The 17,908-nt window shown below is 39.0% G+C and overlaps 1 protein-coding gene, 1 long non-coding RNA gene and 1 other non-coding gene across 5 annotated transcripts in view; 1 reads left to right on the top strand and 2 right to left on the bottom strand.

Annotated features, from left to right (window-relative positions):
- Positions 1-14,613, bottom strand: part of GTF2A1 (general transcription factor IIA subunit 1) — a 40,642-nt gene extending 26,029 nt beyond the window's left edge. The window contains exons 1-3 of one of the 3 annotated variants that reach the window (XM_032344782.1): positions 14,120-14,613; positions 10,172-10,273; positions 1,593-1,797 (exon numbers count right to left, since the gene is read on the bottom strand). In XM_032344782.1, the coding sequence (XP_032200673.1) occupies positions 1,593-1,797; positions 10,172-10,273; positions 14,120-14,149 (337 nt within the window). In that variant the 5' untranslated portion in view covers positions 14,150-14,613. Of the gene's footprint in view, positions 1-1,592; positions 1,798-10,171; positions 10,274-10,834; positions 11,738-13,631; positions 13,805-14,119 lie in introns of those variants that run through there. The other 2 variants (XM_032344783.1, XM_032344784.1) reach the window with 2 other exon arrangements.
- Positions 395-538, bottom strand: LOC116592261. Its single transcript, XR_004286424.1, has one exon. It is a non-coding gene; the product is annotated as a small nucleolar RNA SNORA79 (small nucleolar RNA).
- LOC116591670 lies at positions 13,022-17,701 on the top strand. The gene is made up of 2 exons (XR_004286103.1): positions 13,022-13,168; positions 15,696-17,701. It is a non-coding gene; the product is annotated as an uncharacterized LOC116591670 (long non-coding RNA).
- Positions 17,702-17,908: the final 207 nt, after the last annotated feature.

Here is a 17,908-nt window from a genome sequence, read left to right as displayed (position 1 = left end):
CAATTAAAAAGATTTGAGTAACAACACCTAAGAATACAAGGGAATTGGGGAACATGAAGTAGTGAGATACCTAATACCTACACGTATCCAGCTCTGTGCATTCTTAAACTGGAAATTTTCAAACACAACTTAATTGTCTTACTAACTCAATACTGTTTTATTGATATAAGAATACTACTGTTAGAATGAGATAGTAGTCCATTAAGAATGAACTCAAAAAAACTATTAACTAGTTGTTTTTAATCTATATAGCCCTCTTCTCCCATCTGGTAGTTGCCAGAATTTTAAGTTACATCCACCAACTTTTTCAAAAATATAAATCAGAAATAATGACAATGTTAAAAAAAAAATAAGAAAGAAAGAATGGCAATGTTACATAAGAACAAAAGGAACTAAGTGTTTGATTCCGCAAATTTCAGAGAATAAACAGATAATCCCATTATCCTAATATTCTCTGAGTGAAGAAAATCAAATTTTAATTTATGATGACCTAAAATCCTAGTGCCAGCCCTAAAGGCAATAGGAGGAACAGTCATCAAAACGGATCAAAAGGATAAGATGATTTGATCCAGGAATAGAATAAAACCAAATATTAAAAGTCTTATTTGGTATAAACAGTAAAACAATCCAAACAAACATTTCTACCATATATTAGTTACTATATATCATTATCCATTTGAAGTCTTATATATTCTCAGATACTCTCAAATGGGGCAAATGAGTAACTAAACCATTATCTTAAAATAAAACTTTTCACTAACCTTCATTCTCCTCTCCAGTAACAAGATTTACAAAACTAAAATACGTTTGAGTTTCAGCTCAGGTCATGATCTCAGGGTTAAGTTTTATAACTGAATACATTATGTGTCATGACCGAAAATACTTACTACATATTATAGGCCAAACTTCCTAACCTTCTCAGGGCCCAAATTTTCCTTAGCATTGAAATGTTGGAAGAGCTACTTCACAAAGCCTTTTATAAGGCTTCAATGAAACAAATCTATAAATTCACTGGCACATTACAAAGCACCATGGACACACTCTATAAATACCTGATTTTTCTTACCTTCAAACCAAGTAATATAAGTTAATATATGTATATACACTCTTCACTTAAAAGAAATCTAATTTCGTCATTTTACATTTAAAGTACTAGGGAATTGAAATCTCAGACTGCCACACTTAAAAACTCCCCCAGTGTTTAAGATATATTTATAAAAACCAATTCAAATGTCTGAAATAATAAATCAATTTCATAAAGAAAGTAGGTAACGATTTTACCATATAAAATAATGAAATCCTCAGTAAATAAATCTTTGTCGATCTGATGTATTTTAGGAAATCTACCATTATGTAGCCTTCTCAAAAGAAAATATTAATACACTTACATCATCTTAGGCTCTCAATTGGTTAACTACTTGTTTATTATTACTACAATACAGAATCCATGTTTTATAAAAAAAAATTTGTATGTAAATACACATACACAGACAACCCCTCAGTCAACAGAAAGAAAAAATCCACATTTCTCTTCTCTGAAAATGACAAATTTCATTTCCAAGTTGTAAGCAGAAAAATACATCCAGTCTCACCTTGCTGTGATGCAGGAATAAGGACCTGTTGGGTCTGCGCTTGCTGAGGTACTGTCTGCTGTGGCTGAGTTTGCTGATGGTGGTGGTGGTGGTGATGTTGCTGCTGCTGGGGTTGATGTTGCTGCTGAACTTGCAATAAAAGCTGCTGCTCTTCTGAATGAAATCCATCTACTGCCCTAGACTGCATTAGTTTATTCTCCCACAACTAAGGCAAAGAAAAGTAAAGAACATTCTAAGTCAATGCTAGTAAAGGTAACTCCAGCCACATGGACAAAATATATTTTACTAGACTGTTTATAAAATTCTCCCATTTTCAATCTTTATTTTCTCCTCTCACCCTAGGACAGCTATTATAATGGGGAAAAAATCAGATACGGGCAAAAATAAGAAAGAAAATATTTATGACTATTTCATACTTTTCCCTAACACAGATCCTCTCTAACAGACTTAAGTGTTCAATCTGGAGAATCTCAACCCTTATAAGAAACTGCCCACGAAAGAAATAAACCATTTTTTAAATATACAAAATGAAATTAATTTAGTTATTTTGGGGTGCACCTGCGTGGCTCAGTCAGTTAAGCATTGGACTCTGATTTAGGCGGTAAGCTCTGCACAGTTTGACCCACCTCCCAGCCCCCAATCTTGAGGACACATATAGTCTCAAAAAAATAAATATAATATTTTTAAAAAGTAATTCAGTCATTTTGTACACACACACCTAGCCCATACACACACTTTGTTTTCTCCCCTAGGATATCCTCTTGGAATACTGCCTAACACACCTGAGACTTCTAGGAGATCCTTCAAAAAGGTCTTTTTACCATACTCACAATGATTTTTACATCTTCCAATACTTCGAACTGTTCCAGAAATTCTGTATTTGTAGCTACATGCTAATAACAATTCCAGCATATCTCTAATGGCTTGCTAAAAAAGTAAACTAAAGGTCAATCTCCCAAAGCAACAATTCCCCTTAGTAAGCTCACTGTTTAGATCTGCCTGAAGACTACAGAGATACTAACAGTATCTCCCTCCACTGGTTGTTGTGAAGATTCAGTAACATATTTATGTAAAACGTTTATCAGAATCTAGCATAAACGTTTATCAGAATCTAGCATAAACTTATTACAGTGCTGGTGCTATTAATTGTGTAATAGAGCATTACACTAGAAATCAGAAACGGTCCTCATTCGGCCACTATTCGGTTTTGTGGACAAATTGCCTAACTTTCTTGGGCATTTTCCTCATCTAAAAAGAGGACAAGCTGATTTACTTCTAAAATCACTTCCGGCTAAGAAATCTTAAGTGTCTGAAAAATCTCAAATTAAAAACAGCTAGAATTCTACCTAGGGTAACAAAGAATTACTTGCGGAGAGCTCAAGTTGTATCTGGTTCATCTCTGTAGAGTAGGCATTTAGCACAACACACAAGACAAAATGGACACCTATTACTGTCACTATCCCTTCCAAAGCATTGTTCCAATCTGTCCTTACTGGTATGGCCCTGGTTCAAGTCCTTTCCTCCCACCAGTACTACCATAAAGTGTAATGACTTAGCCCACTGAGCTCCCCATATCAAGTCATAAATTCTACAAATAATTACTGAGATCTCCTATATACTAGGCACTATTAGAGGCACTGAAACAGTGAACAAGCCTGACAAAATCCTTCCCCTCACAGAGCCCACCAATCTAGTGAAAACTTGCTCTTCCAATCTATTCTCTATAAATCAGTGGTCCTCAAAATACTGTCATCAGCATCACCTGAGAATTTGTTAGGCATACTAATTCTCAGGCCCCACGCCAGACCTACTGACTCAGCAACTCTGGGGATGGAGCCAAAAATCTGTTTTAATAACCTGTCCAGGTCACTTTAATGCATGCTATTAAAGTCTAAACCAATGCTTTTCAAAGTGCATATTGCAACCCATTAGTGGGTTGTTAAAAGTCAATTTAATTTTTTTTTCTTTTTTGGTATAAGTAATTGAATTAAAAAGAAAATGTCAAACTGTGCCTCTATCAGGTCAGACTCTGCAACAGCAGTCCAAAAATCTGCATTTTAACTAGCACCCCAGAGAATCTTTCTCACTTTGAAGATTAAGCTCCTTAATACAGAATTATGTTACCTCTGCAACTGCTACTATGACTCGCATTCTACTTTCCTAACAGTGTCAACGTACTTTAAGTTCCCTGAATATAGCATACCTATCTCATGTCTAAATCTTACTAAACCATTCCCTCTGCCTAGCAGTCTTCCCTCATGATTCCCTAAACAATGGATATGTCAAAGTCACATAGCCTCAAAAGAAATCATTCACTGCCTCCAAATTCTAGAAATATTTTTTTAAAGATTTTATTTATTTATCTGACAGAGAGACATCACAAGTAGGCAGAGAGGCAGGCAGAGAGAGAGGAGGAAGCAGGCTTTCCACTGAGCAAAGAACCCGACACAGGGCTCGATCCCAGAACTCTGGGATCAAGACCAGAGCTGAAGGCAGAGGCTTTAACCCACTGGGCCACACAGGCACCCCTCTATCATACTTTTCACACCAAGTCTACCTTCTCTACTGAAGTATGAACTCCTTCAAGGCAGAGACTGTCTTATTCAGGAGGCAACAGAATGACTAAGAGCTTATCAGACATTTAGATTTAATTTCAAAGAAGAGAAGGGCAAACAAACTGTTGTTTCTAGCTAATGTACGGATGCTACTGACATCTTGGCCAAGACAATTTTTATTGTACAGGTAGTGCCACAGGAAGTATACCCCCCACCCCCAAAAAAAGCCAAAAATCCATTCTGGGCTGTAGCCGACTAAATGCCAAAGGTGCCCACTAGACATTAAGACAAGCAAACATGGCCCCACGCATTTCCAACTGCTGCAGGTGGGTAGGGAGCAGAGGAAAAAGGGGTGTTGGGAGTAGGCCACTGAGAATTCACATTTACCAAGTACAAAATACTGTCCCAGGTAGCATGAAAAATACAAATACAATACTGTATAAATATTTAGCATTAAACTTTAATATCAAATAATATGAAGTTCAAACTAATTGTTTTGTTTTTATCCAATTTTTTATGATTTTAATTGTATTTATCAAAATACTCTACTATTCAAATATCAACTATTTATTTTTTTTAAAGATTTTATTTATTTATTTGACAGAGATCACAAGTAGGCAGAGAGAGAGGGGAGGAAGCAGGCTCCCTGCACTTTCCAAGTAACTCTACACATAGACTCATTTTTACAAAATCCTGTAACACAGACATTGTTAATATCTCCTTTTTACAGAAAAACAACAACAACAACAAAAAAACAGAAGAACAATAAGTTAGATAATTTATCCAAGACCACCAACCAAAAGCAGGCAAAGTGGTATATAATCCAGGCAGTCTGACTCCAGTGTTCCCAGTCACAAAACCTGGACCCTGAGAGTGAAGACTAAGTGTCCTTTAAATTCTACACCCTAGACCCCTTGCTTGCCACATCCTAATCCTAGCTCTGGTCCAAGTTTTAATCTCTACAATATATTGCTGCTATCACAGCAGGTCCAGTCACAACTCTGGTACCTTCCTTTTACCTGGTAAGTATTATACATGTCATCTGAAGACAAAAGGCCTTCATTAAAGTCTGTACTATTTGCTAAATAATCTTATCAAAGCATATTTCTTCTGAATCTATTTTTTGACCTATAAATTTGTGATTAAATCTATGGTTTCCTGGCAGTTTGCCAGGCTAGAAATTTGAAGGATTCTACTTCCATAAAACATCTAGTTCCTGAATAAATACAAGAAAACTGCATTTCTGGGCTCCCATGAAATGAGGTTGGGGTACGGAGATCCCCCCAAGGAAAATGAAGTAGAGAATAATAAATTATTATTCAAGTTATGGCCCAAGTATTTATATACAACTAGAGTATATTTAGAAGAGTGGTTCTCAATCAGAGGTGGTTTTGCCCCCCAGGGACATTTGGCAATGCAGAGAGAAATTTTTAGTTGTCAGAAATGAGCAGTACTACGGGCATTTAGTGGGCAGAGGCCAGGTATGCTGTTAACATTCTACAATGAACAGAACAGCTCTCTGCAACAAAGAATTAACAAATGACAGTAATGTCAAGGTTGAGAAACCTGATCTAGAGACCAATAAACTGAGTTTCAGATTTGTCTCCAACTGAGGAAATTATTCTCACTTTATTTAATTGAGAAGAGAGGCCAAGTTTTATATGTACTTGCTATTTAGATATGGGTAGGTCTGACAGTGTGGAAATGAGGATGACTTTATCATTCACTTTATAGACTGTCATTCCCACCCATAATCACTCACTAATCCAAAACACAATTTACATTCAAATACAAATTAAAGAATATCAAGACTATGTTTTAGGTGTTTTTTCTATCTCCCATAGTTTATACATTCAAGTAGGTCCAAAGTGTTTCAAGAGATAACCTCTGACAACTGCACTGACTTTTTTAATCCCCTCTCTTCCAGCATTATCTAGTTAGACTTCAAATCACATGCACAGTCCTTACTCATCTTAATTCGTCATCTAATTCACCACTGTATCCTTCAGCAGTGGTGAAGTTTTTGATAAGAGTCTGTGACACAGCCAAAAAACGGGGAGGAAGGGGTTAGAACTAGACAAAGTTCTCTGTGAATAATAAAACATAAAAGCAATGTTAGTTTTTATTAGCAAGATGTCTAAACCTGTAGAATATAATACAGTATCTAGCAGCCACACATAGTGATTGATTTATTTTTACTTTTTAATACATGGTGATTTAAATTGCAATTAATTATAATTAAAAATTTAGTTCTTCAGTTCCATTAATTACATTTCAAGTGCTTAATAGCCACATGTCGCTAGTGGCTACCATACTGGAGAGTACAGATACGGACCACTTATCACCACAGATAGGGCATATTCTGGAAATTTTGAGATCTTGAAGAAATTCAGTAAAGAGAATTAAAATAACATAAATTCCATTTAGTTTAACAGTGTATTTTCAAACACAGTTACAACCCACAATAGAAGAGTATGCCCCATCTGAAAAACAGCAAAAATATTAAAATACTTTGTTCTGTTAGGTTCTGGAACCATGTTTGTTATTAACTAACTTAATTAAATATTTACTGAATACCAACCACATATGTGAGGCACTGTGCTAGAGACTAGGGATTCAAAGTCGAATAATTCACAATTTTTGTCATTACACATCAAACAATGTATAACACATATATAATATTCATATATTATATACATTATTTATCTATTACACTAATATATTTGAAAAATCAAGTGTAATAAAAATAGAGTGAGATCTATTTAATCTCAAAGACAGCTCATTCTCTTTGGATAATGCTTTGATGCTAGTGGGACCAGTAGAAAAAAATCAACTCCCCACACTTTGTGAAAAGCAAAAATAGATAACCAACAACCTGGATTGACTACCAATTTGATTTAGAGTGGATTAAAGAATTTGGGGCTGATTTTCTACATTTAAAAATGTTATATCAGGGCACCTGGGTAGCTCAGTGGGTTAAAGCCTCTGCCTTCAGCTCAGGTCATGGTCTCAGGGTCCAGGGATCAAGCCCCGCATCCGGCTCTCTGCTCAGCAGGGAGCCTGCTTCCCCCTCTTTCTCTACCTGCCTCTCTGCCTACTTGTGATCTCTGTCAAATAAATAAATAGAAATCTTTAAAAATGTTGTATCTTGGGGTGCCTAGGTGGCTCAGTGGGTTAAAGCCTCTGCCTTCAGCTCAGGTCATGATCTCGGGGTCCTGGGATGGAGCCCCACATCAGGCTCTCTACTCAGCAGGGAGCCTGTTTCCTCCTCTCTCTCTGCCTGCCTCTGCCAGTATACTTGTGATCTCTGTCAAATTAAAAAAAAAAATCTTAAAAAAAAAAATATTGTATCTTCTAAATAAGGTCAAAGTACCTCAAGGAAAACCATTATATGAGCGTAAGATAAACTGCAAAGTAGCTCCACATAACACAAAGGGATCTTACTCTCTCATTCATATCCTGAGACACTTTATGCTACTTAAGCAGTTTATATTGCGGTTCTTCCATCTTATGCCTCAAGAGTTGGCATTCTTTTGCTTGTATTTTAGGATGCCTACTCTTCACTTTTAATCACACCATCACATTTCATGAACCATCACATTTGTCTCAAGGTAAATACAAATTTCCTCATCTCACTTAAATCTACGTGTTTCCTTCCTTGCACAGGCAGATTCTTGTTAAAAACTCCACAGAAGCTACCCCCAGATGCCTAAACACTCTAATATTTTATGACTGTAATATAGCTGAGGTTTACTTTATTTAAGGTAAGTTCCTAAGCTGCAGCCTCCACACTGCCACTGAATAGATAAATAATAAAGTTCTTAACATTGACTGTGATTACTGATTTGTACATAGTCCTCAAGAATATCAATACCCAATTTTTAAGCCAGCAGTTCTAAAACTGTTTTGTCTCAGGATCCTTCACTGCTATCAAAAATTACTAAAGACCTCAAAGAGCTTTTATGAAATTGTAACTAAGTTGGGTATTTTGTTTACAAATTCATTTAAAAACAGCAATGTATCCATCGCATGTTAACATAAATAATACATTTTTAACAAAAATAACCAAATCAAATTTACTGACAAATAGTTTAAAGGAAAAATAGCTGGGTTCTCCTATCTGCTTCTACAACCATCTTATTGTTTCGGTTGAATATATCAAGAAAATCTGTCTTCCCACACAGTTGGGATGGTGATGTTTCTTAAAAGGTAGCTACAATGTAAAATCTGAAACCACACACCAATGAACTTTTTGTACTCTTAGATTAAAATCCATTAATTTATCTTTCACTTTGAACAAGGGATTTTGCAACATCATGCATTGGTCATTTGGAAAATGTAAATTCAGTGAATTATGTGATATTTCAAATAACACATTTCATTAAAGGTATCAAATATTCTGATTTCTTTTTTTTTTTTTTTTTTTTAAAGATTTTATTTATTTACTTGAGAGAGAGACAGTGAGAGAGCATGAGCGAGGAGAAGGTCAGAGAGAGAAGCAGACTCCCCATGGAGCTGGGAGCCCGATGCGGGACTCGATCCCTGGACTCCAGGATCATGGCCTGAGCCGAAGGCAGTCGTCCAACCAACTGAGCCACCCAGGCGTCCCCCAATATTCTGATTTCTTAACATTAACAATGATCTCATCTTGATTCTTCAGTACACATCTTTTTTTTTTTTTGAGATTTTATTTATTTGACAGAGAGAAATCCCAAGTAGGCAGAGAGGCAGGCAGAGAGAGAGGGAGAAACAGGCTTCCCGCTGAGCAGAGAGCCCGATGCAAGGCTTGATCCCAGGACCCTGAGACTATGACCTGAGTGACAGAAGGCAGAGGCTTAACCCACTGAGCCACTCGGGCACCCCAGTACACATCTTTTTTAATATTCACTGCATCAAAAAGGGAAGCATACATAAAGCACTGTGCATATGAAGAGTTACCTCAAAGAAAAGTACTTGTGCAGTTGAGTAGCAAGTTTAATTGGCCACTTTTCATGGAACACAACTTTTACCGAAAACATGACAAACTCTGATTATTCAGATGGACATTTGGCCAACCTCACTGACCTCCTAAAAGAATCTGTGGGGAAACCTTAGGATTTCACAGACCTTATTTTGAAAACTACTGTTCTGAGCAATAAAGCAAAATATTCAATGATTTCATGAGTTATTACAACACCAAGGAAACACAAATGTTAAATAAAAATATCTAATTATCATTGCATAAGTCCAAAGAAATCCAAGAGATAGAAAACCAACACCCAGTGTAAAATATATCATAAACCTAGTATTTGGCCTACATTTAAAAAAAAAAAACACTTAAGAACACAAAACTATTTTATCAAAGCACTTATTTAATCTCCACAACATAAATACTTGTGATTTTATTTATTTACTTGACAGAGAGATCACAAGTAGGCAGAGACAAGCAGAGAAAGAGAGGGAAGGAGGCTCCCTACCGAGCAGAGAGAGCCCGATGTAGGGCTCAATCCCAGGACCCTGAGATCATGACCTCAGCTGTAGGCAGAGGCTTAATGATGAGCCGCCCAGGCACCCCCATAAGTACTTTTTAAAATATAGGTACATTAAAGATCATTAAAAAAGTTAAAAACAAAAAACAAAAAACAAAAACTGTACATATGTTAAATAATTAGACCATAAATACACAATGTTAATGGTCCATTAATAATAGTGAATGCTATTGCCAGGCACTGTGCTTAATAAGTACTTTATATGGTTATTGTATTTAATCCTCAAAACAAACCTATAAGGCAAGTCTGACCAATTCCTGTATCACACATAATGGAACTGAAATACAAACAGTGTGCCTAGGAGCAGAGGAAGGATGGATGGTAGAGCGATCTAAAACTAGCATCCTTCACCCATCCACACACTGCCTCCTGCAGCAAAGTTGAATGTTCACCCCATGGAAAAATTATGGATCAGTCCCTAGCTGAAGAGAGGATTTTAAGGGGGGAAAAAAAAAAAAAGGCATGACTATTAAAAATAACAAAGAGGCAAACTCACGGTTTTTAGTTCCATCAGAACTTGTTCATCAACTCCATCATCCAAAAAGATGTCTCTTACATCATTAATAACATCTTCAATCACAGATCTGTACAATTTAGGCTTCAAAGGAAAAATAAAAAACTTGAAAAAATCATTTTTCACATATTACAAACAAACAGTCATTTTTCCAACTAAACACAATTTATTTTAGAAGCTATAACTTAAGATATGGTCATCCTAACAAACATGATTTGCTTCAATTAAAATGGATTATTTTACGACTGCATATTTTAAAAGAAGTCTCAAAGACTAATACAATTCAAATACAGAAGTCCTTATGCATACAAGGTCCACACAATTTCCAGTTATAATTTCCTATGTTGTTATAATTAAAACATCTAATATGACCCAATAAATAGCCTTATGGATTGCTTATGTCTGGTTCCTATTATTCTTCCCTTTGTTTGACCCCTGTTAGATCTCACAACCTCCTCACTAAGACTTAAACTAGAGAACCTTATGTCCTGCAGTCATTTGCCTGATAGTATCTGCAACCTAATTTAAAAATCACGTAATTTCTATTTTCTGTTAACCAGTCTGTGCCTTTAAGCTATACCATTAAATTGTTCATATACCCACAATAACAGGTCTCAAAGGCCCAGATGAACAAGGCACACTGACCTCTTTCCCAGGATTTCTTTCCTTTTAACAGCTGCCCAGATGATGCTATGAAACAGAATCATGGACAGCCTCAACGTTTATTTTTCTAATTATTATTACTACTATTGTTGGTATTACTTAGGAAGGGTTGGAGGAGAAGATTGTTCTAAAGGTTGCCAGAAGAATAAAAGGAGAAAAAATGTGAAAGCACTTTCAAAAGTATAAAGTATTTTTTAAAAATCAAAAGGTAATGGACAATAATCTGCTCAACCCACATCCTATTTTTAACATGTTAGGCAAGAAGTTTGCATGTCAGTATGATAGAACTAGTGCTATCTTGTTATAAATCCTAACCATTATCTCACACAATTAAGGTTATCATCCTTTTTCCTTTAATGTTTGTTATTATTTGTGTTTTATAACCTGCTTAAAGTAAGAATTACTGGTTCCCCAATAAAACCAAGGGTTTGCTCTCATAACCAAACCTCAAACAGAAATGCTTCACTAGCATCTCTTTCAGAAACATTGTTATCACAGGAGAACCATCTAAGAAAATGCGTTTCTTGCACTGCCAAAACTACAAATAACGAGTTCCTCTGTATAACTTACCTCAACCATTAAAATCTGTTCCTTTTCATCACAACCAGAAAAACAATTCATATACCTGGGTTCTGACCTTTGCTATTCCACACACTAACCTACTTTATTTTACCAAATTAACCTCTGTAAACTATTAAGTTATTCATGTGCAAATGTGGAACTCTATAGGATCTCAATTTTAACATTCTGATTCTATATATAAGGAAATTGTCACTGACTATAGGTATCACTTTATCTATGCAGATTTAACCACTGAATTACAAAAATAACATTTAAAAAGTGGCTTTTTAAAGCCAATAATGATCCTTAAAGCACTATTAAGGTGACGGTATAATTTTAAGTTTGTTACTATAAATCTTAAGTTGATGATATAAATTTTTTTTTTCAGCAAACTGGACAGTTGGTGTTTTATGAAGTCAATCACTCCTAAAAATCTGCAGCTTGGAGATCCAGAGATTTACAGGTACAAAACTTGCTTTCTTCTGGCACTCCCTACTTAATGAATTTATATTGTTTTAGGATTTTGCTTATGCACCTTAGTTAAGTTACAACTTGACCATTTAGCGGATTCATAAAAGCACCATAAAGGGAAATGTGTATTCTTCATGACATACACATGCAAAGAACAATTTAGCAGAATTCTTCCGAAGTTGATAAGCCCCCATAATACTGATGAATGGGGGATGTAGGGACTATCTGAATAAGCAATTTCCAAGTTATTATTTAAAATACTAAACCTTACTTGAGCCAAAGTTTTTGCCTTTTACAAAATACAAAGTATTTTAGGTTTGTCCTGGTTTTCAAAACACAGACATTCCAAACTGGTAAATTAAAGAACCATGACTGTCACTACCTAATGACTATTTAGAAGGTTCCTTTCAAAAGTGTTAGTTCCCTGAGGGAACACTGGAAAATAAATCAGATTAACATCCATCTAGAATATTAATATCCAATGAAATAAACTGCCAACTTACAATTTTAATTTTTTTAAGATCCAGTTTGCACTACGCCTCCTCACTCTCATTACTCACAATTCGTCTGTACATAAGTGTACTATAGAGATAAGGTCCTATGCTGAGGCTTTAAACACTTGAATATTCTTCAAAAAGCTTTGTGTCTCCAACATTTATTACAGAAAAAAGGCGTATTAGAAGCTTTACTTCTAACATATTTTCTGAATACTTGAAGAACAGAACACTACCAAAAGTCAAGTACCCTTCAGCTAACAGTTAATGTAGGAAGCATTTTTTTTTTAATTCCCGACAATAACGCATTTTCCAATACAAAAACGATTAGACATCTGAGCTACAGTTCTGTTTAAAAGCAAAAATAAAAAGAAGGGCCAGCAATTTTATTTTCCCCTAACAAAGACAGGAAACCCTAACTACTGCTTCAAAACAACCACCACCAACTTGGGAGGCTGAAAGCGGCCCTGTCGGGTGCGAAATTACAGTGCAAGCAGAGGACCTAGAAATAAACTGAGCTCTGCACACTCCTGCCTCTCGCCTCGGGAGCACGCACCTCCCAGCCCCGCTCTCAGCAGCTCTCACTATTTAAAGCCGGATCTAGTGTTTAAATGGAGAGGCGGTGACGTAGGCCTGAAAAGCACCTTCCCATCCTGGCAGAGTCTATATTAGAGAGCGGCAATGGCTCTATATAAACAGGGCAGCCAAAGGGAGGAGGACCACAAAGCTCAGGGACTGAAAAGCAGGGTAAGCGGCCGCAGCCATGATGGATCGACCCGAGTCGCCAACGGTACGGAGTCGGGCGGCCGCGGGCTTATCCGCGGCGTTTGGGACCGGGCAAAAACGTGTTTTATTGTCAGAACAAAAATAAGAGTGGGGTGGACTAGTGATCACATTGCGTTGGTGACTGACAAGGTTATTTATGTGACTGCTTTTTGCAAACCTACGTGATCGCAAGTAACCAAAAAGGGACTAATGGGGAGAAGTAGGCAAATTTCAAGGCGAAAGCAGGGGCACTTTGACCACTGTAAGCTTTTTCTTTTTGTTGCTTTGGTGCTTTTGCTAGTGGAAGATACGATGGGGGTTTTGCTTCCCCTTCGCCATTTTACCGATTCGGAAGGAACCGAGATAAGTGCTTTTCAACCTTAGTCCTTTTTTTTTTTTTTTTAAAGAAACATAAAATGGCCCCAGTGAAGGCTCCCTAAGCACAACCGCCAGAAACACCCCAAGTGACCCCCAAAGTAGCCGTTCACCTTCCACTGCATTGAAGTGGACCACAGCGGGTCTTGGGGACTTGCCTAATTCCCCAGACGCGGTTTTTGTTTTGAGGCTGCTCGGGGTGGCCCTTCTCGAGCCGGCGCGACCCGGCCCGCTTCAGGGTGGGGGAAGAGGTGGCTTCCCGCCCACCCTCCCACCCGGCGGCCGGGGTCTGGGACCCGGGCCGCGCGCTCGCCCCGGCCCAACGGCCTCTGCGGCCCGGACCGCCCCGCGGCGGCCCCAGGCCCAGCCGGCGCCCCCGCCCTCCCGCCGCCGCCGTCGCCGCCGCCGCGAGCCCGAGGCGCCCCCCCGCGCCCGCCGCCCCGGCCCGCTCCGCCCGAGGCGGGAAGCGGCGGCGGCGGCGGCCGCGCGGGCGGCTGAGGAGAGTAGAGGCCGGGAGTCGCCGCCGTCCCCGCCCCCGCCCGTTCCGGCCGTTGCTGCCGCCTGGACGAAGCCCCCGCCGGCCACCAAACCACGTCCTTACCACGGTGTTTGTATTTGTCGAGTTCGCCATTTCCACACACAACACAAACAAGAGGGGGGCAAGCCCGAGAAAACAAGAGAAAAACAAAACCAAAAAAGAAAAAAGAAAACCAAAACACCCGGAGGGTGGCCCAAGCCACCGCAAGATTGGGGGTAAAAATTTCAAACAAAATCGAATCCTGAAAGAGTAGAGGGGAGCGGTGAGAGGAGGAGGAGGAGGGGGGCAGTCCTCCCAGAGCTAAAAACCTCGAGAATCGCCCTTAAAAAAAAGCCACGACCCTTTTGGGGTCCAGGGGGCGTTGCCCGCTCCCCACCCCGCGCCAAGGAGGGAAACCACCACCGGTCGCCGCTCCCCGCGCCGCCGCTGCCGCCACCGGCTGCAGCTCCAGCCGTCCGGTCCGCCCGCTTCTCCCCTTTATATAGTGAGCCAAGGAGCTGCCGCCGCCGCTGCCGCCGCCGCCGAGAGACAGGGCGGAGGGGGAGGGAGGGGCGGAAAGGGCGGGGGCAGAGGTGGGCGGGGTTGAGCGCGAGACACCGCGAGAGCCGCCTGCGCAGGCGCGCCGGGGCGGAGGCCGCCGTGGGCCGCGGCGTCACGCGCCGTGGAGGGTGCTGGGCGGGCGGAGCCAGGGAACTGGAGTAGTTCTGTCCGCTTGCCGACTCCCCAAGTCTCGCGTGATCACGTGGTTGCCAGCCAGGCGGAAGTGTTCCACAGCTCTTTTAGGGTGAGGGACTTGCAAAGCACTGCTGGAGAAGACGTGAGTTCTGGTGACGCTGGAGTCCAGAGTTACCTGGGACCGACTCTTGTCAGGTGTTTCTGCATCTCCCTGAGCTGGAGAAGCTAGGAAATATGGAAGGGGTGGTGGCAGCTGCCACGCTAGCAATGGCTGCAGAGGACCTGTCACGTGTTCCCGCTTCCGGCCCCGGGAGTGCTCGGACTCCGGGCAGAGTTTTAAATGCGGAGTCATCTCAGGGCTTGAGTTAGTGATTCCAAGCTCTGAGGCTTCCGTTCGTCTCCTGAAAGGTGGGCCTTTCCCCTGCAAAATTGTATGCGTCTTCCTGAAGGGGAAGAAATCTGATTTGGGCCCACTGTTAACATATTTCAGGATTAGTAACCCCCTGAACTGGCTGAGTTGTCTCCCCAGTACAGCTAAAAGTCTCTGGGCTCAAGTTTCCCAAGTTTCGGCCATCTACTAGCCTACTAGTACTTTAAGTGACTTACAACGGTGGTGGGAATGCCAAACAAAACAAAACGAAGCAAAATACGAGCTACCGGATTATGACAGCACGATAACGTTCCCCGCCACCACCACCTCTTTTTAATACTGCCAAAATTCTGTAACCATATGTCCTGCGTGTATTGACTAACATCTGAAATACTTCCCCTTGACCCACCAACTCTCGTGGCCTCTCGCTGCGAGAGAGCTGGCAAAAAAAGTCCATGTCTTGAAGTATAAATCAAAAGGCGTTTGACTTGCTCTGCTCGGGCAAATCCCGCCTTTATGGCAACATTTCACGCGGAACAGAGAATGCTCTGTTTAGAAGGTAGAACTCACAGTACCTAATTCTCTTGTCCCTAGGAATTTTGAGAAACATGGAATGTAGTCTGAACAAGTGAGGGAGTTTATCCTCATAAAGCAAAACGAAATGAAGCTGGATGCAGCTGAGAGCATATTTGAAAAATATCAAAGACAACGTACCAGAGAGAGGAAAAAGATGCAACCTGCCAGGACCTGAAGGAAGAAATTAGAGAAAGCAGAAGCCGTTAAGACTCAGAAAATGGGAAGTTGTGGGTATGCTTGTGATGGGCATAGAGAATATCAATTTTGAGATTTCTTTTAACACCACCTGCCTTAAATGAGTTGCATTTCAGTTCCCTGCACAGCTTCCTGAGTGAAGGCACTTAAAAAGCCGTCCTAGAAAATCTTAGTGCTCTTGATACATAAAAATTGGATTCTATCACCTTTTGTAATTCTTTTAATATTCAGGTGACCATTAGCCGGAAAAGTTGTACTAAACAGTACCACTACTGGTAAATTTCATCACTAATTAGGACTTCTTTTTACCTCTTTATGTATGCATACTACCAACTATTTGCACTTGGAATCACTCACCTTCCACGTCATTTTCTTCTCTCACCACTTGATAGTCTTAACTAAATGATAAAATGTTTTGCCATCAGTTACGATAAAGACCACTGCATACAAAACATGGGTTTGAATGTATGAGATTTATTCTCCACAGACTTATTCCAATGGGATTAGTCACCATTTTGCTCTGATTGAACCTGATCTATGAAGTAACAAAATACAGTTACTGGATTAAAAAGACAGAAAACCCCGTCCTGGACTCCTTAAGATCTTCCTACTTCTTAGAGGCTCTGAGATGGCCTCTGTTTGTACATACTTTAAATTGCAACAGTGCTGAAGCACTTAACTAATATTAAACCAGAGCTCTTCCCTTCTCTTTTCATTGTGCCTGGATTCCATTCCAATTTAGTTTTCCGTTCCTCATTTAGTTGTAATATGTTGTAATATGCCTTCAATCACTACATATGTGGGCCAGCCATCTTAGTTACAGAAAGAGACATTACCTGATCTTGCACCAAAATAGTGGGTCTGGATAATTTGGAGACTACAGCTGTTTAATTCACAAAACTGGAAATCTGTGAATAGAAAGCTCCTCCCATGTAAGACTAGATTTAGCATTATATTTAAATTGTTTTTATCTGAACTTTTTCTTGGGGAAGGGTAGCTTGAATAACTTTTCTAATTTTAGCTGTTCCTTGTACCATGTATGAATCATGAATCATTTTACTGCATATTCAGTTTACAAACTCATACTTGGTAACAGCCATATACTTAAACAGATAGATACTTATAGTGCTCTCTTTCTTTGTAATGCATCTTTTAGTTATTTATTTTTTTACTTCAAAGTGATTTGTACTGGACGATAGCAAGTTACTTCTTCCTTTTAATGCTAATATTCTGCCTAAACACTGAATAATTGCTAAACAAAAGAAGCAATGGAAAAATTTAGTGCTTAAATTTTAATATACCATAAACAAAATGACACCAAACCTTATATGTCCAAACAGTAAAATGTTCTGCTCTGCAAATGACTATTTTAGCAACAATCCCAAGAGAGAAAAAAAAAAAAATCTAAAAAGACTGCTCATGGAAATTAGCTTGAACTAAAATCTCATTATGTAACTTACCTTCAGTTTCCATGTTCTTAAATAATAGATAGATAGATAGATAGATAGATCAATAAAGGTAATTATCTGGTGTCTTTAGGAAGCATGCAGCCCTAGTAGTATTGGGCACTTTGGGAGAACACTGAAGTGAAGAGGGAAGATCTTGTAATTCAAGTCTACCAATCCTAGTGAAAGTCCCTATTGTATAGTGCATAGTTATAGCATTCATTCAATATATTAAAAGCACTGATGTTTTTCAGAACTAACAAAAAGAAATATATTCAGAATTCATATATTTTTAGGTCTTTATAAAAGCAAAACAAAAAACACCTGTTGATTTCCATATGCACTGATGTATAATGCAGTGTATAAAAAGAAATTACTAGCCACACCAATGACTTTATACATATGAGGAGATTTTTTTAATTATTTTTTTTCACCATTCTCTTCCTTTTCGCTTACAGTTTAAAATTGCTGCTTCATGTCTTAAAACAGCAACTTACTTGCAATTATTTTTTGTATATGGAAATATAAGGCAGTTAGTGGTGGCTTAGCAAAAATAACTTAGTGCAGAGTCTGTGCAATCATGTTTGACAG

Source organism: Mustela erminea, chromosome 5 (assembly GCF_009829155.1).
Source record: "Mustela erminea isolate mMusErm1 chromosome 5, mMusErm1.Pri, whole genome shotgun sequence".
Lineage (NCBI taxonomy): Eukaryota > Metazoa > Chordata > Mammalia > Carnivora > Mustelidae > Mustela > Mustela erminea.
Note: the sequence above shows the minus strand (reverse complement) of the source record. Positions and strands in the feature narration are given on the sequence as shown.